This window comes from Pleuronectes platessa, chromosome 3, assembly GCF_947347685.1.
Source record: "Pleuronectes platessa chromosome 3, fPlePla1.1, whole genome shotgun sequence".
Lineage (NCBI taxonomy): Eukaryota > Metazoa > Chordata > Actinopteri > Pleuronectiformes > Pleuronectidae > Pleuronectes > Pleuronectes platessa.
Window position 1 is genome coordinate 9,966,381 of NC_070628.1, and position 21,467 is coordinate 9,987,847.

General features: G+C 41.7%; 3 protein-coding genes across 4 annotated transcripts; 2 read left to right on the forward strand and 1 right to left on the reverse strand.

Annotated features, from left to right (window-relative positions):
* Positions 1-5,255: 5,255 nt before the first annotated feature.
* Positions 5,256-11,328, reverse strand: anp32b (acidic (leucine-rich) nuclear phosphoprotein 32 family, member B). Its single transcript, XM_053419683.1, has 7 exons — positions 11,094-11,328; positions 8,576-8,725; positions 8,353-8,475; positions 7,479-7,671; positions 7,160-7,284; positions 7,008-7,074; positions 5,256-5,471 (listed from the first exon to the last, which is right to left on the reverse strand). Exons 1-7 carry the CDS (start codon positions 11,145-11,147, stop codon positions 5,389-5,391), a joined length of 795 nt encoding a protein of 264 aa, XP_053275658.1. The 5' UTR covers positions 11,148-11,328; the 3' UTR covers positions 5,256-5,388.
* A 2,086-nt stretch (positions 11,329-13,414) lies between these two features.
* On the forward strand, positions 13,415-15,326 carry hemgn (hemogen). Of its 2 annotated transcripts, none has more exons than XM_053419682.1 (4): positions 13,415-13,590; positions 13,948-14,026; positions 14,481-15,043; positions 15,160-15,326. In XM_053419682.1, exons 1-4 carry the CDS (start codon positions 13,551-13,553, stop codon positions 15,273-15,275), a joined length of 798 nt encoding a protein of 265 aa, XP_053275657.1. In that variant the 5' UTR covers positions 13,415-13,550; the 3' UTR covers positions 15,276-15,326. The 2 variants fall into 2 exon arrangements, with proteins under 2 accessions (XP_053275657.1, XP_053275656.1); XM_053419681.1 differs by having other exon boundaries at positions 13,417-13,590; positions 13,948-14,038.
* Positions 15,327-16,142: 816 nt separating this feature from the next.
* trmo (tRNA methyltransferase O) lies at positions 16,143-20,663 on the forward strand. The gene is made up of 6 exons (XM_053418478.1): positions 16,143-16,561; positions 16,654-16,814; positions 17,483-17,657; positions 18,564-18,721; positions 19,216-19,785; positions 20,162-20,663. Exons 1-6 carry the CDS (start codon positions 16,473-16,475, stop codon positions 20,407-20,409), a joined length of 1,401 nt encoding a protein of 466 aa, XP_053274453.1. The 5' UTR covers positions 16,143-16,472; the 3' UTR covers positions 20,410-20,663.
* Positions 20,664-21,467: the final 804 nt, after the last annotated feature.

Genomic DNA, 21,467 nt, shown 5'->3' on the forward strand with positions numbered 1-21,467 from the left:
TTCTAACATGCTTATGTAATATAGTAAAAATGCCGAACATATCATGGTCATATTAGCATATTATATTTGTCATTGTGGTTAATTTGCATGCCAACATTAGCATTTAGCACAAAGTACAACATAGCGCCTCCAGCAGGACACTGACGGCTGTATCTGGTTTTTGTATCAGTGTGTTTCTCACTGTATTTAACTCACTGAAGAGACAAAACAACAACATAACCAGACATGGTTGTTTTACCCCATTTGGTAAATGTACCAACTCTATCTTAATGTATAAATATCACAGTAATCACACAAATATACAGTTATACAGTAACAGGATGTGATGTCACCCATAGTGCACACGCTCAAGCAGCAGCTAGAAAAGAGAAAAACTTTTATTGTCGATGCACAGAGCACATTTACATGAGCAGCCTGTAGGTGTATCGACACAAACCAGGCATATTAAAGGCCAGAAAAGAGAAATTAACAAATATAAAACATTTAAAAATATATTTAATATATTTTCAGGTGTCACTTATGGAGACTGAGATAGCTTGTTATCGTTATTTGCATTTTTTGTTTTACCTAAACATATTTATCGCATCAGCTTACTGGAGTTCCAGAAGATTGCTCTTCTGGATGTTTCACGTATGCTGACCATTTACAGAAATGTAGTGGGTTATGATTCGAGCTGCTGCATTTGTGCACTTGTCAACTGTAAAGCTTAAATTCAGAATTGATCTTGTCTGTTGACAAATCAATCTCCACTCAAGATCCACTTATTCTGGAGCTTTCAGTGGTCTTCATCTGCACAAGAGGTCTGCGAGTAGACCTGGTACAGCTTATTGGAGCTTGAGACGAATGAACTCAGGCTCAGCTTTTAAGTCAATAACATGAATAATAAATGTTCAGTTTAATGGATTATTTCAACAACAACAGCTCCGTGACAACTGAGCAAATTTGTTTTCTCGTTTGCTCATGAAAACATTATGTTCAAAAGCTCCAAACAATCAAGTTAGTGAATATTATTCTGCCTAAATAATGATTTTTTAATAACTTCAGCTCAACATTTACTTGCTGGTACAAATAAAAAGGTGAATTGCTTTTTAGAAGGTGTACAGATATTCCCAGTATGATATTTGAGCTTTGAAATAAACTCTGTGAGAAAATATATTGTGTGTGTGAGGCTAGTGGAACAGAAATGAGCTTAAAGGTTTTAGTCTTTTTGTACATTTAACATCTTACTACATATGATAGTGAACTTATAAAGCAGTGTCTGTTTGTAGATGCTTAGAGCCGCAACAGGCTTTCAGTTAAACATTGTAAAAGTCTATTTACTCTGAGCCGCTGGTGAAGACCATCCTCGTGGCTTGTAGAGGTACAGCATGTTTTCCTCAAGGAACTAGCACATGGTGTTCATGGTTTATGCCACGGTGCAGTCGGACCAGTTTGAGGCGGTTGATTTTTGACCTAAATATCATTTTTAACAACATGAAAACATTCCCTTTTCTCTCACTAACTTGTTGAGAGAATGAATCTGCTGATAGACTTGTAAATAAGCATAGATATCACGGAAATGCTATTTGGTCACCCAGATACTGTAGCTGTTAGTAGATAACCAGTCCGATACAGGATGAGAGAATACACAGTATCCACACCTGCGTTGTTGTCAGAGACACAAGCTCCAGAAAGACTTTCTAGATTTTGGCCACTTGTTAAAAAAAAAAGAGGTTACACATGAAAACTGCCAAACCGACACCCACACACTGGTTTCAATGCAGTGGTGCTCTGACCCCTGTGACCTCTGTCAGGACAGTTCTAGCACAGCTTCATCTCTAGCTTTTGTGCAGGAGCAGCAGCTGCGTCCAGCCTGGGTCAGTCCCAACCCCCGCCACTGTCAATGGACGAGCTTCAACACTTTCCCACCATCAACTGCTGCTTTGACATTAGTACAAGGCCTGATGGGGTCGTTCTTTCACATTTAACTGTTTAAGGTCACCGCTTTTTTCCTTTGATGTCACAGAACAATTTCAAACTGGCGATTCATTTCCGCTTTTCAGTTACAATTTCTCCGACTGTATGTTTTCCGATTGAAAAAATACATATTTGTATATTTATGGTATTTCTGCCTGGATAAAGTCATGTGAAATAATAATTGTTTTAAACATGTGCCAAATGTGTGCATTTAAAGAACAATCACAGGTTGGGGAATTCAGTGCATGTGGCAGAATTTAACTATCTCACAGCTGCAACAACTTTACACTCACATTTACTGAATCTTCATTCATATAATGAGCTTATTCATCGACAGAGCTTTTTCATAAATTCTAAATTATGCAGCAAACCAAAAAACATAATTTTTTTCTTATCCCTCTCTGTCCAATTACTTTCTTCTGAGATTTATATATTTCTGCTTTACTCCTCTGGCTGATTAGACGCCTGCTCAGGTTGAAGTTATAGGTGGCGATGTGTTGGAATCACATCTCACCAACCAATAAGAATAGTCCTAACACAGTATGTTGATCTATGATTGCTGTATGAATGAGTTTTTAGGACATCACCCACATTATCACAGATTGGGTTTTAGGAAAGGAAGTGTCTAATGAAAAAATCCTAATTCTTGTAAAACAGGAAATATAGGATTAACTGATATAAGGGAGTAAATATGGCTTTTGCTGCATTGATTATGACCCTAAAATATCTCTTTATTGTAAACCTCCAATTTCATTTAAATGCAATAATAAATCACTGGAAAACCACAGTGAACTGATCAATGACTGAATTTGATTCCACATTTGCCTGTTGTGTGAGTAATTGTGTTAATTGCAAACTAATGTCTGTTATTACTAAAAAGACCTCAGTGATCACCTCACTGCCAACAAGATCAGAAATACCCAACCTTTAATTCTGTGAGTGTGTAATTTGTATCATTTGCACCAGTGCAAATAGAGTGTAATAATTACATATGTTATGATTTAGTGAGTCATTGAAAGTGTTTTGTTTTTTGTTTTTCAAAGGCACCAAATTGTGTGAATGAATCATCACAATGTTTTGTTTGAGTGATATTCATTTACAGGAACCTGTAATAGTTCAATGTAGCCAATTATCATTATTGTGTTTCTATCTTATGAATGTGGCCAATACCAAGACATCACAAAATAACCAAAAATGGAACAATAATATCAATCTTTTCCTAATCAGCTGTAGTATTCAGTGTTTGAGTGAATAAACAATCTCCAATGCAGTTATAACGATGTATTTCAAACTGTCTATGAAAACTGTTAAAACAAGTTAATATATATATATATATATATATATGCATTAATAACAAAGTATAATTAACTTTATGTGAAACCCATTTGTCTGTTTGTAGACCTTCATAGTCTACTTCCATAAATCAACTGAAATTTTAAAAAAGCACAAGAAATGATATTTAAGCAGTTTCTTTTACTTGTTTTTACAAAAACAGTTTCCTCAGTTAACTGTTTAATAATTGGAGTGAAAATATACATTTCTCAGCTGTACATGATTGTCTGGCTTGTGTTTGAGTTAGACAGTAACTATGAGCTTCTAATGAACCTGCAGCCTTGAGATTTGCAGCCATAAACACTTAAAAACAAATAAGTTGTTCTTAAAAAACAGAGTGATACAGTTTCGATGCCATTTCCTGGACTAACTGTTAAATGGTGCTTGGTATCCTGGGACTGAGTTGCTTTTCATTGAAGTGAAAAACTAGTTTGGTACAGAACGTGTTGCACACTGCAGACAACAAGCCACTGCAGCCTTTACCTGGGGGAAACTCTGATAGAAAGGCTTTGTATTCTGTCAACTCGGTCCTAAAAACACTACTCACATGCTCGTTTGTCCTTTCAGTTATTGGTCATTTTAAACCATTTGACTCCAAGCTGACAAGAAACAGAGTGGGTTCATGCTCCGGACAGAAATGTGGAAAATGTGGACACCTTAATAGTTTCTTTTCGTCCCTATGATTAATTCAAATGCAACAACCTGGAAAGACCTGACTGCTCAGACCCAGTGGACATTGCATCATCAGGCAAGTGTCTGGAATCTGTTTGGAATCTGCAGTGCTCAGATTCTCTTCGTGGCTGTGAAGTGATTCATGTCTTATATTCCAGGGTAAAGGTATTTAACCACATCTAATGATTGTTTGAGTCTGAGTTTTAATCATACTCTCTTGACTTGTCTAATTCGCTCAAGGTCTGATACAGTACAGTCCAAATGAAAAAGCATTTTACAAAGAGACCTTTGATTTTGTCACTGGGTCTTCCACATAATTCACTTTAAAAGACAAGAATTTCAAAAGGCGACCACATAAAGTACGTGCTAAGATTTTTTTTTATCAAGATCAATGAATTATCCCCATGTTAATCTGTGAAATGCCACAAAACTACCTTATCTGGCAATGTTGAAGAAAAAGAAAAATTCTGGATCCTCCCTCTCATCAAGATCAGCTCCAAAAAAAAAGGATGGGTTCTTCCCTGACCCATACTGCATCATTCCACCAGGTTTTGAGGAAATATGTGGAGCTGTTTTTGTATAATCTTATAAGCTTTCAAAAAGACAAAAAAAAATCTCAACTTAACCTTTAAAACTAGACTGTGGATTGTATTATACGGCTGCCATCACGGTGGAGAGCACAGAGCTTATCAGCAGGGGGGCTGAAATCTTTCATCCCGTTACGTTATTTTGGGACATGACAAAAGCAAGGCAGCAGCAGAGAAAAGCACAAAATGTTAACATTTTATTTACAAAGTTGTTTTTTTTGTCATACAGAAAGTAAAAATGTAGCTACAACCTTGATTTGTGCAACAGGCGGCCACACTAAAAATCATGGCTCGCTGGTTGCACAGCTGCTATAGCAATAATTTTATTGGGAAAAATAAGGAACAGAAAAAATAATAATAAAAGACAAAAAAAATGAGAAAAAATGAACCCAACAAGAAAACAAATAATTCATCCAACAAAATATTAAAAGCACAGACCCAAAACTAGATACCAGTCCCAAAGTTCTCACACGGGAATACATAAAGAGGGATCGACAGTGAAATTGTGGAATGCTGAGTGGTGGGCTGCCTGAGAACCTCTGGGGGCCATGGGGCGGTGAGGTGGAGGGTGTTGGGTGGCTCTCAGTTCCATTTGGGGAGGCAAAAAAAAAAAAGAAGAAGAAAACAGACAGAGGAGAGGGAGGTTGAGGGTGGGGCAGCTCCACTCGGCCCACCCATCCGGTACAGTCTTGCCCCATTAAAAGAGCTCAGAGCTGGGGGGGGGGGGGGGGGGGGGTCGACGTGGATTACAAAGGCGGTGCGAGTTGTAAGAGGGCGGACGTTCGGGTTTGTGAGGGAGGAAGGGTAACTCGGTAGGCTCTCGTTTTCAGCTTTGCTCGTCTTAATCGTCGTCCTCGTCATCGTCGTCATCGTCCTCGTCCTCTGGGTCTCGCTTTCTCTTCTCACCTTTGGCAGCTTCTGCTTCTGGAGGTAAACAAAAACAACAAAGAGAAACAGGTGTAAGGTAGCGTCAAGATCACAGCACTGAATTATCATTCGGGGGGGGGGGGAATTGGCTGGGTTCCTAAAATGCTAGAAGCAAACTAAACAGCACAATTTCTCTTAAAACCAAGCTGACATATTTTAAAGAGTTATATGTCCAAGCTACTGTCCACAAAAGAATTCAGCTGGAGTTTTGGGCAAAAATAAATTATCAAACTGAATTTCTCGATTAGATCTTAACTTCCTCAACAACAAAACAATTCAAGTCAAGGAACTGCCACACGATCAGCTGGACTTGAGGATTGTTTGCAGTGTTACTGAATGTCCACCGTGGTGGTCGCTGTCCCTTCAGGTCATAACGTTACACGATTAGAGGCTCAAAATAAACAGCGTCAGATACACGATCAGCCACAGCTTTCAAACCGCCTGGCTAATACTGTGAGGACCTCGACTCCATAAGACGTCAGAAAGAGCCCCGTACTATCAGGCACAGAGACATTAGAATCTGGAGCACAAAGTTTGGCCTCCGCAGATTGGACTTGTTTTTCCAGCACATCCCACAGTTACTCGATCAGATTGAGGTCTGAGGAACTTCAATGTCAACACCTTGAACTCCTCACCGTGCCTCTCATCCATCTCTGAACAGGTTTGCAGTGCAGCAGGGTTGAAAGATGTTGCTGCTGCAATCTGGCAATATCGATGCCGACCATATCTACAACAATGTTTTCGGTTTGAGTGAAAAGTAAAATCCCACAGTATGAATGCTAAGGTTTCCCTGCAGAACACTGCCCAGAGCATCACCATCACATCACCTCTGCCATCTTCATCTCCCTAAAACAAGGATGGTCAGGCCCCAAAACCTTCACGTGAGGTAAAAGAAAAACATGTTTCCTCAGCCTGAGCCACCTTCCATTGCTCCATGGTTCAGGGGGGTCCCTCACAGGCTCACACTTTGGATGGTGTACAGGAATCAGCTTGGTTAATCTGACTGGTCTACAGCTGGGATGCACTGTGTGTTCTGACCCCGACCATCATGTACTTTACCAAACAGGCCAGCCTTTACTCCCCGTGCATATCAGAATCCCACCTCATTACAGGTGCCGATGTACGGACATAATAAAGTCAACCCTCAGATGGTTTAATGTTTTGGCCAATCTGGAGTATATGTTAACTAGATATTTAAGAAATTATTTTAGATTTTGCTAAATATTTCTTTTTGATTTATTAAACTGTATGTAGCTACATTCTTTAGTGTGCGGTATCCAACGGGTTGCCATCTGCAACTTCACTGCTAGATGCCACTAGATTCTACACACTGAACCTTTAATGTCTGCTATGACTGGTTATAGTGCCATCTGTTGGATTCTCTCAGAATCTGCAGCTGGGTAGTTAACAAACCGCAAATAACCAAAAAGGCGAATATTGGCCGATTCCGACAGAGAGCTGATAATGTGGTACAGCCCCCCTGGTCACGCCAAGACTAGGTGTATAGTTGTTCTTTAAGGAGATGGTACATACCGTCTTCATCGTCATCATCATCGTCTTCCTCATCATCTACTTCTCCATCCTGAGCTACGTCTTCCTCCTTGGTAAAAAATAATTCAACAAGTTAAAACTAGAAATAACACATCCAAAGTCCAAATATTTGAACTGAGTTTTTTCTTTTTTACCTCATCTTCGCCGCTGACCTCCTCATCATCCTCTTCTCCTTCTACCTCCTCTCCGCTTTCCTCCTCTCCACTTTCCTCATCAAAGGTCTCCTCCTCTCCATCCTCATCTTCCTCCTCTTCTCCCTCTGCAATATAAAAAGAATAAGTCAACCACAGACAGAACAAAGAATGTGTCGACCAAATCATACAAACAGATATTACATGTTTGCGGTGGGGCAAGCAGCCAAGCTGTGGTTAAAATATGATTGGCAGCATTGTCATTAAAACCGCAATAAGTTTTAACATTTCAGCAGCTCTTGGCTCAAACTGATCCTCTCACCTTCATTTTCACTATCATCTACGCCATCGCCGTCCACCTCTCCGTCAGAGTCGGAGGCTTCCCTGTCTTCCATGTCGTACCCATCCAGGTAGGTGAGCTGGGGCAGCAGCTTGAACACGCTGTCCCTGTAGTCGTTCAGGTTTGTGACTTCACAGTTGAACAGGTCCAAACTCTTCAGGTTGGCCAGTTTTTTCTGTTGATTAAATGCAGAGATGCGAAGTGAGGATGTGTCTTGAGTTAATGATATTAGATGCTGTTATGTGCACAGTGCATAAAAGGTTGGGTGATATGTTACAGCAGACCATTTATACTGAGCTGCAGACAGTGCTGCCCATCAGTGAGTATTACATCTCTGTGGTTTCAATCTATGACATGAACTATCTTGATTTCTCGTGTACTTGTTAGACAAAAACTTGACTTCGCATCTGCTTACTTTGACTAAAAGGTGCTTTTATTTTCAAATGTTTGTGCAAAAACATCTAAATCCCCTAATCTTCCACCCCTAAGTAGAAGAATGTTTATGACACTTCTCCTGTATATTTTGTTCATGTTCTATCCAAATTATGATTATCATCCTTTTTAAATACAGAGACAATTGAGTGTTATATCTAAATATAGAGAAAGTAACTGTTGTTAAGCAAGACAAGCAATGACGAGTAATCTCATTTACAATAGTACAGCTGTGTGCATCACAAGATTATGTCTCAAACGCTTAGTCTTAATTAGGTACATTAACACAAGATAAAGTAACAAAAAGCACAATGTCTGAACCCACTAAACACATAGTGTGAACATGCTGTACACACTCAGATGGCCTGCGTGTGGTGTGTGTGTGTTTCCTGTGAGTGAGGAATAACGAGACTGGAGAGCATACCAATGGTTCCAATGTGCTGATGTCTTTCAATTTGTTGCCGCTCAGGTTTAGATGTGTGAGGTTGGGAAGTTTCTCTGCTAAAACATCGAGGCCGCCGCTGATTCTGTTGTCGCTCAACTCCAGCTGAGGGAAAGATCACAGGAAGAGATTGTTTTAGAAAACACCGATTTATTTCCTCGTTTGAACTTTTGCATTGTGTGAAATATAGATGGATTTTTTTTACCTTTTTGAGTTTTCCTAGTTTAGGCAGGTTGGACACTGACATTAAGCCGACATTTATCAAACTGAGGAACTCCAGGTTGACAAACTCGGATGTGAGGCCCTCGATTTTCCCTTCAGGTGATCGACAATTGTCGAGGACGAGTTCTCGTACCTGGAATATAGAATAATAGCCCTTAGTATAACATCACATTAAAAATATAATATCCCTTCTTTTATACTTTTTTATAAAACTTGTTATTGGATGATGGCCATTACCTCCAAAACACTGTAAATTCATAATAATACAAAATATGTATTAGATCCTGTGTGTGGCACATGTTTTCAAAGTAAAAGAACTCAGGGAATAAGTTGGCAAACAACAGGAGCAAAGTGTCTTTAATTGGGGTTTGTTGTTGTTGTGCAAAGCGAGTAAAGGTTATTTTATTTTTGTTAAACATTAGTAAAACAAGTCTGAAGGCGGAGTTTCTATCAGACTCTTAACGCTAACACCGGTTGCGCAATTCGGTGCAGGGACGAAAAACAAGGCTGCGAAAAAAAAGTTGTTGTCAAACGTCAAAGATTCACGATTTCAGCAGTAAAACACCGACATGGAGGAAACGTGTCCGTGTAGAAACACAGAGGGCTTCGTTTAACCGGGGACGACAGTGACCACGTTGATTCGTTTGAATCAAGGACGAGCAAAGCGGCAGCGGCAGCTTCCTCATGACCTGCTGCTGCAGCCACTAATGACAAATGCAATGATTTTTGTGAGCTAGCTCGCTACAGGCTAGCCATTGCCCCCTTTTAAACGCTGCCGTGCGGTAGAGGAGCAGCTGCACGGCTCCGTGTGCCCGCCGCCATTAGCCAGTAGCAGCGGAAAGGAGTGCGAATACACCCTTTGGTGAAGCGCAATCTTTTCGCCGTTAGACCCGCTTTTCATGGGGGAAGTGGAATATCCCGTCGTCGTCGAGCGAACGGCCGATATTGCCAGTTTGTCTCGGGGTAACTACGTCGAGTTCAGGTCGAAGGAAATGTGTCGAGAGCGGAAATTTTAGTGCAAAAAAAAAAACAAAGATGGAGACGGTTCCTTTCTCCCAGAGCTTCAAAGACGACAGAATGACAACATGGCGATCCCCGAGAAACAGTATGCAGCTCTCCGAACACCTTCCATTGCGAAAAGTGATGTTTAGAACGTGTAACGGTCGTTTAATGCACTGTGCTGAATTAATATATCCGTGTGGAAGTCGTTTTATTTCGTGCTCGGGTCCAGGGGAAACACCGAGCGTCGAGTTTTCCCCTGCCCACGCACGAAGCGCGGTGCACCGGATCTCTGTGCCATTCAGGCAGCCTGATGCGGCCGAAGGCCGCCGGGCGACAAGTCGAGCCGTTTTAGCTCCAAGCACCGAGTCGATCTTTACCGACATGTATTTAAAGACAGAATGGTGGTTTGCGGGGTTTTGAGTGATTTCCTCGGCACATTTTGTTTTCTGCGACCCCGTTTAGCGACGGGGCCAATATGGCGGGAACAAAAACACGAAGTTGGGAGGCTGGTGTCTGAATGAGTCCCACTCGCCAGACTTCATTTAAAAAGTGTGATTTTACCACCGGCGTTAACGCGCGGGTACGAGCCGTAAACGTGGCTGCTGCGGGAATGTGGAGGCTATTTTCGGGGGGTTTACCGCCGCACACTCCCCTTTTCTAAAAAAAAAAGCCAAGCAACAGCTTAAACATGGCTTTTAAAACAAATCGCTATTACGTGAATAGTTGACCGCCTGCTCGCATTTGTGCAGAAATGTAAACGGGCTTTGGTATGAAGAAGTGGTCAAGGTATGGATGACTCGTGAAGCAAGTCACTGTGTGTGTGTGTGTGTGTTTTTTGTTGTCGCTGCTGATTGTGGCCGTTCTGATATTAACGTGCTCCGTGGAAATTTCACGACACGACCCGTGATCGGCGACCGGCCGTGGACCCCGCCACACAAAAACCGGCTGTTCTCTTACAAACGCCTCGAAGTTGTAAAGTGCATTGTGGAATAAAGAGCAAGCAGCCCTCGTCTGAGCAGTTATGCTAGCAGCAAACATGGCTTCCAAGGGTCTGTGTAAAAGGTACCGCTCTGTGAATGCCAAACGCGGCGCAGGATGCAAATGTGCTAACACAAGCGGCGTAAAAAAAAGAAAAGAAATAAGTTTACGGATTGTGCTCCGACGGTGGAGCTGAATTGTGTGTGTGCACCGCGGAGCGAGCAGGGTTAAAGCACTGCGATAAGACCAGCGAGCTGAGAGGGGGGATCGCCGCTTCAAAGTAACGATTGAATCTCGCTTTTCTCCTCTACGCCCAGTCCGAACCAGTGTGGAGGGTTAAGCTTGTTGTGCGACTGCTTTCCGCCCCAGTACGGGGGAGAAACACCACCGCGAAGCCCATGTGGTCACCATTGCGTTAGCCACACAGGTCACTCGCAAAGCAGAAAAAAGTAGCAAGCTAGCTAGCGAGAGGCTAGCCCCGAAAACTAAGGGCTGGTTTCTTTAAAAAAAGCACGACTCACATCAGACGGTGTCCTGTTTCTTAGCTCCAAGTGGATCCTCTTGTTCATGTCCATCTCGTCCCCGTGCAAGTGAAACTTTTCTCTCCTGGGTTTCGCTGGGATCTTCAGTCCAAAGGCAGAGATGCCCTAATGGAGGGAGAATATAGGGCTGTATAATGAACTGAGCCAAGCGCTAAGTTAGTCGGAGAGAGGAGAGACAACCATGGAGGGAAACGGGACTGAAACAAAATATACGCCCAACAGCGCCATCTGCGTCCAGATCCGCCCATCGCCCTCCACAGGGCCATTGCAGTCACAAAACATGACGCTGCCCCGAAACAGAGCTGTGGTGCAATTCATTTCTGTGAGGAAACTACTGTACGATGAGAAGCGGGAGACAGGGGCCGTTTGTCCGATCGTCTTCACGAAACCGAGGCATGTGTGCATTTTACGCTAAGTAGCATTCTGACCATTTTTTTATTCGTCGAAAATAAAAAAAATAAAAGTCGGTCACACGAGGAACTCAGCTGCCTCGTAACTAAGTTCCACAGCTTGAAAACACTGCACACTTCATTTTGCCTTTGTTGATAATTCACTGTAGGTATTGTATCAAGAAAATGATAATTCCTGTATGTTTTTCGAACCTGTTGCCCTCCCACAACAAAATGTATTTTCTTTCATAATAGGAAATGAACGCTGTGAGAATTGTGTTCAATAAACTGACAAAATGCATCAACTTTCTTGTGTTGTGTTGAATGTGTTACATATTTCGTTGCAGTGGACCATGTGGACACATTGCCAGAAGGGGTGTATTTGGTTTGCTGTAAAGAGACCATTGTGTATGCATATGGTTGGGCTGGGTACCCCTCCACCCCCAACCCCCTTTACTTCCTGAGACACCAGAGCCCTGGAGCAGAAGTTGACTGCTAACCGTTGATTCTGCCCCGGGCGACAAATCACCAAAGACATTTTTGACTCCTTTTCAAATTATATACTTATCTTTAAGCTCAATAACGTGAAGATTAGAGTGACATACGCATTGAATCCAGCTGAAAATAGTGTGCAACCACTTTATCAGCCATCAACAGCATATTATCCAAATACTCCATCTTTTGCCTTGTGCATTTTAAATGTACTGTATATTGTCTTTGCACTGTTTAATATCAGAGGTTGGTAGTTTAGAGGGGACACCAGGAGATGGCACTGTGATATCTACTTTGGTATTTCTCCAACTTCAGTTTCTTTGTAAAATACAGTGTGTTCTGATAACCCAGCATATGCAGAACTCAGTCCTTTCTTGTGTCTGCTGAACTTTTATCAACAGAGGAGTTTCCCCGGGTTCAGCCTGTGATCTTAGCTGGAGGTCAATCGACGGTCCTGGTGATGGATGGAGATGTTCGTGGGTAGTTTGAATTTGAATATGACTAAATCTGGAGCTGGAGAACATTTGAGATACTTTGCAGAGTGAGATCTTACAAGATGTGTTTCTTTGTGTGTGCATATTTCCCACTGCGACCTTTTTCCAACCATGAAATATACATTATATGAAACACACAACCATATATTTACCGCTCTCGCACTGTAATTGCATAAGGTCATGTGTGGATTGTGTTGAGGCTCCTTCAATGCAGCAGGGAGTGAATTTAACAAGGGACACTCAACATTTCCCCAACAGTGCTGGAGGCAATTGGCAGCTGAGTGTTATTTACCCTGCTGGATGGCTTCTTTCACTGAGTCGCTCAAACACACACATCAGCGCCCAATGTGCTGTGAGAAGATTGAGAACACACCCTAACCGAGAGGCTCTCCATCTGGGAGATAAGATTGGTATGCCCTAATGCTGGAGTTGAAGACAGGATCTCTTGCTTTGTGGCTTTTTTCAACATCGTTGTTTAACACAAAATAAGACACATTTAGCATCTTGGAAAAAAAAGCAACACTTAGGGCTTTAGAATTTTATCATATCAAGATGGTAATTTATCTCTGTCTGTTTTTCAGGCGCCAACATTTTGTTTGTCAAATTACCAAGTTTAATAAATGTCCAAATTGCAACAGCAACATTTTACAAATAACCCAAACAGAAAAGTTCCTTTAATTATCCAGTTTTTTTACACACATTCACATTTCACACACACTTTTTGTTTTTTCTGCTTTGCATTATGGGCAGCAGTCTAAACACCTGTATAGGTCTCTTCTATAACCACAAACATTTAGTATTTTATCCATATCACACACCGCCCTTACTCAACCTGCTCCAGTCTTTTTTTTTGCCGTCCTCCATCAGTGTTGTGCCAACTCCTCCAGCTTTACAAATATGATAAGAGCAAAGCTGCAGGAACTCTCCCAACACTTTGGTAATGGTTAACCAGATAATTCATTAAGGGGTGGGAATAGAAAACAGTCAGAAGTTATTCTGACATCTTCTCTGCGCTCTGCCCGCCTTCCGTGAGTTTGAATTCATTCATAGTGGGACTAAGAATGGAGGAGACGTTGCAGCAGGAGAAACAAGAGACAGAAGGTAAAAATACAAATGACGACCCATGTAACAATTAAAATGTCTGCTCTTCTTTTCAAATTAGTCCTTTACTTATTTCCACAGTGGAAATTCGACTCACAACATAGTATATATTACTTTTGGATATAGAACACTACCTGAGCTATTCACTAGAAAGAGAGACAAGTTTAATCTTTGCTATTGTATTTTACAATCAAGTGTTTTATGTATTTGGAAAGAAACTTCTATAATCCTGATCTTTATATGTCACCAGCCACTTTCATTAGCCAGGCACAAATTACAAATACTTCTTGCTGTGTCTTGGATTTCACTCTTCACTTGTCTACATGGTCTCTTTGCTCTTTGGCTGTTTTTTTATAGGAGGAATCCGCCGCCGATTGCGGGACAGGGATCTGCTCAGAAAGAGGAAGGCCGAGGCTGAAGAGAAGGAGACTAACCAGTGGGTTTTGGGGTAAATTTATAAAGAACGAGCAGTCATTATGAGTGAAGTGAGCTAAATTGGCAGCTCTGCTCATTTGGACTCTTTGGTTCAGCAATGAAAAAATCTACAAACCCACAAATATAAGAACTTCAGTGTAGTGACACTTGATGAATGTTTCAGTGCAACAGAAACAGAAGTTTTAATCATGTTAATCAGGCTTATTAACACAACTCCCATAATAACACTGTGCTTTACAGAGCACAGTGAATTATCAGCAAACCCAGCTGCTTATCACTTGTCTGGTTTATATTGAATATGGAGCAAGAGGAAACCAAAGGTTGCTTTGGTGTTTCTGTTGACACCCCAGATCCAGGTCAAGGACTTTGTACTATTAGCTTTTGTAAAGTATCACACAGAGCTGTATCGATGTCCACTGTTGTCGGGCTTGATCACATTTATTGTGCTCTTTCAGAGAGGAGAGGCAGAGGAAAAGATCGCGGGCTGATGAGAAGAGCGGCACAAAAAGGAGAGGGAGGCCCAGGAAGAGTGAGCCCATGCTGGAGATACCTGTCAGTGAGAACGAGGCAGCATCTGCTCTGGAGGCTCCTGCAGTAAAGGCGGTAGTGCCTGTATCTGTGGGGGTTGTCTCAGAGCAAACACCAGGCTCTCTGACCCTCACTGCAGGCGGGGACAAACCAGAGTCACAACCAGAGTCTGTCCCTGCCACCCCTGCCTCCACCCAAGTCCTGGAGCCTGTCCTGACCTCTCTCTATGCTCCTCTTCTGACTTCTCCAGCACCAGTTTACCAGAGTCAAGCACTTCTTTCTCTCTCAGTTCCTGCCCCTTTGGTCCTTCTGCAAGCTCCAGATGCTGTTCCAGTCCCAGCTCTGTCCCAAGTCCCAGTTCCAGCTCCCCCCCAGGTAGAGACCCTCTGCACAGAGGCACGAGACAGAGGCGCCTTTGAGCTGATTGAAGACTTGGGCCCAGATGAGGAGGAAGACCTCTCCCTATTGCAAGACAAAACAGCTGATGAAGGTATGAGCACAAACAATCCTTTGGAACAGTTTAAGACTTTATGCTTTCTGTCTCCAACTTTACTCTTTCTATGAATATTAACCATGCACTGTCTGCCAACCTTTTTTGTTTTTTAGATTTGACTGAGCCACCGTCGATCATCATACCTGAACAAGACAAAATGTTCTCCATTCCAACGTTGTCCTCTCAACCTCCCCCAGAATATCTCCCAGGAAATTATTCTAATTTGTAAAAAGATACTTTTGTCTGAGTTCAGGACAAATAAAGCCAGATTCCTTCCCTCCTTGTCAGTGTGCACCTGAGTATTGTTTTGGTTGGTGTGCAGCCTGTTGGTTGAAGAGAACAAACATGCTGAGCAGATGCATTGCTTATTTGAAAAAAAGAATGTATGAATTTAAATCAAACCTGTATCCATTATTTATTCTTGGTTTGTGCTTTGCATTAAGTCAACAGCAAAAATAACCTGCTTTTATTTGAAAAGTAACACTGCTTACATAATCTTAATGTCAGTTTTATCTGTAAATAAGACAAATATCTATCAATTGTAGATTGATTTTTCACTCTTCTGTGATTGTGCCACTTTGCCTTCCTTTTGCAAATATTAAATCTTGTGAACGCGTTTTCACATGTAGGCCTTTTCATCAGTGTTGCATCTGCCTGTTGTGCTGTTAGAATGTAAGTCCATATTCTATGTACTTGAGTGAAAGATGACAAATTAAACGGCAATATATAAATAAAATGATGACATGTTATAAAAATAAAAGTACTACTAGTATTATTATTGCTGGTATTATCAGTAACTGCAGATGATATTACTCATCGGTCTTTATTTTTGATGATTTAGCACATGAGCAACATTTTAATGTTGATACATGTAAAGATGTGAGTTCTTTTAACCTGTCTATCTACAACAATGCATTAACGTCAGAGCAGATTGAACTACTCAAGAACAATATAGTAAATAAATATAATATTTACATCCCCCAGTGACTATGTTGTTGCTAATGTTTGTTCTGTATTTATAAATAAAGCTTTCTTTAAAAAAAGGTAACTGAAGCGACTCTCGGCTGCCCCCTGCTGATAGAAAACGCGCAGTGGGCTGCAGCGACAGGACATGTAAAATGACGCCTTCAACATACATGTGCGACTTTTGTGAAGCAGCACATGTATGTTGCACTGATCTGCTAGAAACACGTGATGAGATCAAGGGATAGTAAAGTATCTCCTTGCTGTCACTCACACGTCCGTCACGTGAAACGCTGCTGGTTGGCCCACCATTAAAATCCAACGTGTACTTCCGCATCGAGGAACTCCCACGTGTATGGTTGGACGGGCGGATGTTCTGTGTGTGTGTGCGTGTTTAGCAGCAGCAGCTCGATCTAAGCTTACTGTTATTTAAGAGAGTTAAACTAGTGTGACGTCAGTAAACATGGCTCCTGTGTGTGACTGCTGCTGCGAGAAGGTCCAGAAACTGAAGCTGCAGGTTTCTGTGATGAGGAAGGAGACGAGGAACCTGAGGTTCAGCTCGCACCGGAACAAAGTGTAACGACATCTCTATTCCTGCTTCTCTTTACGTTACTACACATGTTGTGCTGTCTTCTGTCCTCCAGGCAGATGTTGGACAGCGCTACTCGAGCCCATCGCAAACAGCTGAATGCCGTTTACTCTGCAGTGTCCAAGGCGGGACTCGGTGAAGCAGGGAAAGAGCTGACACCACCTCCACCAGCAGCTCCAGCTCCACCTGCAGCTCCACCTCCTGCGTTAGAACAAGGTGATCACTGCTGTGAAGTGAAACAACCACTGCATAAGCAATACAAGCCTCTTCCTGCTCTAGTACTTAAAAAGAACTACAACTTGTTATTAACATCGTAGGTTATTTTCTGATTAGTAACTTAAATGTAAAAAAAACAAAACAATTCACTACCAAATCACGGCTGGCCTGCAGCACTTAAATACATTATCTCAAGTATAAATACCATTAATCACTTCTTTGGTAAATAAGACATTCAAATATACCAAATCAAATTAATGCAGAAGTGATATATGTAACTTGTAGCACTAAGGGATGTGCAAACGGTGAAGTAGAGAGTAACCCAGGCCCAACAATGAAACCACATTTGAATCTACTAGAGTCAGATAGCAGTTGGATCTGCACCACATTGTTCACACTCATAAATGTCTGTCCCCTAAATCTGCCGGATCTTTTTTCATCCAAGATCCATTAATTAATCCCTGAGAGAAATTCCTGGATCCGTCCCCTGATCTGGATCCACATAGAAATGAAATGGATTCTTTCTGGACAAATACAACATCTTACATCAACATTTTTGCGTAATTCTGCTGACAAACAAAAACATATGAAACCAACCACTGTGTGCCTTTTGTGTTATTACTGTTTTATTAATGTTCCAAACCAACACACTATTCTCACCTATACAGGAATCATCCAGACGGCCCCGATCGGTTACATCAGCTCCTGTTTCTCTGTGAAGAACGGGACCCCCAGGCAGCCCACCATCTGTGGCCCCTCGCGCGCTGAGCTGCGCATCCAGCCGAGTGTCTTCAACAACCCGGAGCACGCTCTGCTCGGCCTGGAGCAGTACTCTCATGTCTGGTACGTCACATACATGTTGGTGTCCTGCAGGTTTTATAGTTAAAGTCTGTAACTTTCACGGTTCAGTCCATGGGGTCTCGCTGCCCCCAACCCCCCCAAAATAGCTTTATTACCTTTGTAATTAATCAGTATTCTTCAGTCTCATGTCTCAGTATTGTGCCGGTGTGATCTCCAAAATAATTGACTGTCTGTTCAATAGGGTGAGTTACACATAGAGTGGTTGGAAGTGGTGAAGTGTTTAGAAAAGCATCCATTCATGGGAGGTATTGGTTAGTTTGTTGGTCTGTCAGCACGACAAACTGCGAAATGGATTTCCACTTGGTTGAACAATGGAACATGGGCCAAGAAACTGTCCATTACAGTTTGGCAGGGAGCTGGATAAAGGGGCGGATCATTGTGAGATGGGATGTTTTCCCACATTTCCATCATTGTCCCAGGGATCTATGTGTGAATCTTGTAGAAACATATCAGGAATATGTAGGGGACTGATATTTATGAATTTTGCATGTTTGGTGTGGCCTCGATTGAATTTAAGGGGACTGTTGACGGACAGGTGAGTTCTTCTGAGTGACATCTGAGTTTTGTAATGTTACTGTAGTAAAGTTTGAGGTAAAAAGTGTTAAACTGTGTTTGTGTATCATGAGTTGTTCTTGTTTCACTGAATCATCTCTGTTTCTCGACTGTGTGGGCGTATGAAGCCGTGTGAGACTGAGGCTGTTTTATAGGCATTGAAATTCAACGTGTTTGATTATTCAGTGATTGCTGCAGTGAGTGCGATCGGATGAGACTGACGATTTGTCCAATTCTCTGTTTTTTTAGAATGACTCACTTCAGCAGAACACCATCTGTACACATTTAGATTTTGTGTATATTTTGTGGTCATCTCTGTATTTTCTGTGTCGACAGGATCATTTTTCTCTTTCACAAAAATGGACACCTGAGTAACAAAGCCAAAGTGAAGCCTCCCAGACTGAACGGTCGGAGAGTTGGTGTGTACTCCACACGCAGCCCTCATCGACCCAACGCCTTGGGTCTGACTCTGGCCACACTCGATAAAATTGTAGGTGAGTAACATCAGCTCTGTCTTATTAAATAAATTCAAACATTAAACAGCTTTATATGTGTTTGTGTGTTCTGTGAGAGTAAATGTACAGTCTGGGCAGGATGTTAATATATTTTCACACTAAACTCTAAATTCTGGGCAACATAGATGTACTTAGTCTTGTTACCTCCGCCAAGGACTTTATGTTTTCATCTGCGTTTGTGTCTTTCTAATATCACACAAAAATATTTTAACCGATTTACATGAAATGTTGTGGAGAGCGGGGCATGATCCGAAAAACCAAGAAGAGATAGGGTGCTTTTAAATAGTTTCTGAATTCTCAGAGATTAATTCATGTATTAAACCCCATTTTCCCAGAAAGTTTCAATAAAATCGCCTCAGTAGTTTTTGTGTAATCCTGCTAACAGCCGAATAGCAAAGAAAAGTGTATTTCCTTGGTAGAGGTAATAATTCTTCTCTATAGTAACACATGCATTCCTGCCTTTCATTTTCTAGGTGACACAATACATCTGTCAGACATCGACATGATTGCAGGCACCCCGGTCCTGGACATCAAACCCTACATCCCAGCTTATGACTCCCCACAGACCAGGACTCACAAGGAGCCTAATGACCTGAGCACACACCAATCAGATGCCTCCAGTGATGAGGAGTCCAACATCTCTAACCTCCCCAACACCCCAGATACTGACACTCAGTCAGACCTGAGAGGTGAAAGAGCCGATTGTGACGTGGAGCATCAAGTCTCAGAAGACAAGCGTGAAGCTGATGTTCCTTTAACAGATTCATCTCCAGTCAGCTCTCAGTCTTCTCTGCACCGAGTGCTGGAGGAGGTCAAGGCCTTTGTGATCCAAGATGATTTCTGCCAAAGCGAGGAGCAAGTGTCAGACTCTCCAGTAAAAAAGGCTCCAGAGTCGACAGTGGACGACCGTCCCTGCTACGGAGAGGAGGTCTACAGCACCATCGCTGATTGGATCAGAGCGCCTCCTGTTTCCAGTCTGGAGGTACGCTTCACTCCTCGTGCCGAGAAGGAGCTTGCTGAATTCCTCACCTCTGATGTGTCAGGTAAGATGCTCATATAGTACACAGTGGTGGAAGAAGTACTCGAACATTTACTCCAGTAATAAAAATACAAATAAAACGACAGAAATGTACTGAAAGTGAATAAGAACTTGCTTTCGAATATATTTTAACTATGTAAAGTAAAAGTAGTTGCAGTGCAGAGTGTTGCCTATTCCCTCATGCAGCAGTCTACTACATCTTTACCTTTGTCTACTGTACATTCTGTTTAATACAAGAATAACACAGATTGGCTGAGTCTCTCCTTCAAGATAAAGGCGATGTTTTCCTTCTCTCCACAAGAGGGTGCTGTTGTGACATTGATAATTCCGAAAAACAGTCATTCATCATTGAAAACAAATCAAATGTATGTGCCACACAGGACCCATTGATGGTGTCAGACCCAGGTTCAAGTTCCTGCACAGTGTCGAGGAGGCTGCTGCCGCCATCAGAGGAGTGCTGTCAGCGGACCCGCGGTCAATCTACATGCGGAATCGCTGCAGGGACCGGCTCTTCTTCTTCGCCCTGGACACGGCCGACGTCACCTGCTGGTTTGGTCGGGGCTTTGCTGAGGTGCTGCAGGTCCGATATGTCGAGCACCAGAATGCCATCACAGAAGAAACCAAGTGAAAACGCTAGAGCTGGATAGAGTCTGTTTTCATGGAGGAACAAGCTTCTCAAATGTTTCTCTACTGATGAATAGATATTTCTGTTGTGTGATTAGAGATGTATTACAATCGGACAGATGAAAGACAAGGAAGGTTCATTTTATCTGTTATAGGTAGATTATTTTAGATTATAGATTATTTTAACGCTTTTAATGTATAATTTCCTTTTTATTTCTTTTTCTGCCCCTTGTGACAAATAAACTGATCATGAATGAATGAGTGGACTTTATTTCCCATCTTTTAATCCTTACAGGTAGAACTCAACATACCATGAGTAATTCATTAATCCAAATTGCTACAATTTTGTTTTGTAACTTCAAGTAAAGCCTTATTGTCTTGAGCTGGACTCAAATATGTATTTTAATACCGAGCAACAAGGGTTTTGAATATGAAACACGTTTTTTTAAGGCTCTTTATATGTTTGTAATCTTATCTGTTAGACAATACCATCGTAGAGATGTCTGATCGGTCTATTTGTTCTGCAGCATGAGACAATGACCACGAACACACAGCCAGAGTCATACAGAACTGACTTCAATAAATACTGCACCAGACTTTAACAGCCCTGATCGCCTTTGTTCACAACTCTGCTGTGCACAAACTGAAGGAGGCACAGTGATTCAAATTGTTATTTATATATTCAGGTTAAACCTTGTAATGAAAAAAAATCAAGCATGTCGGTTCAATTTATCTGGGTGAAGGTTGTGGTTTTGAAGTCTTTCTATAAGCAGAGAATGAGAACCACTTGATAGACAGCAAAAGATTTCACTAATCTGAAGTATAACATTCAAATGAAGGATGTGTTAAACCTCCTGACTGTGTTTGCCTAATCTATAAGCAATATCCTCCTAAAACCTCGGGACACATTGAGGTGAAACCCTCCTTTTCGATGGTGCTCAGGCATGATATATAAAATACATAAATCTAAATTCAAAAAGCAATAAAATGATACAAGGTTTTAATTAAAACTACAATGTTAAAAAGTAAAAGTTTATGGGTGATAAAAAAAGACATTTATTA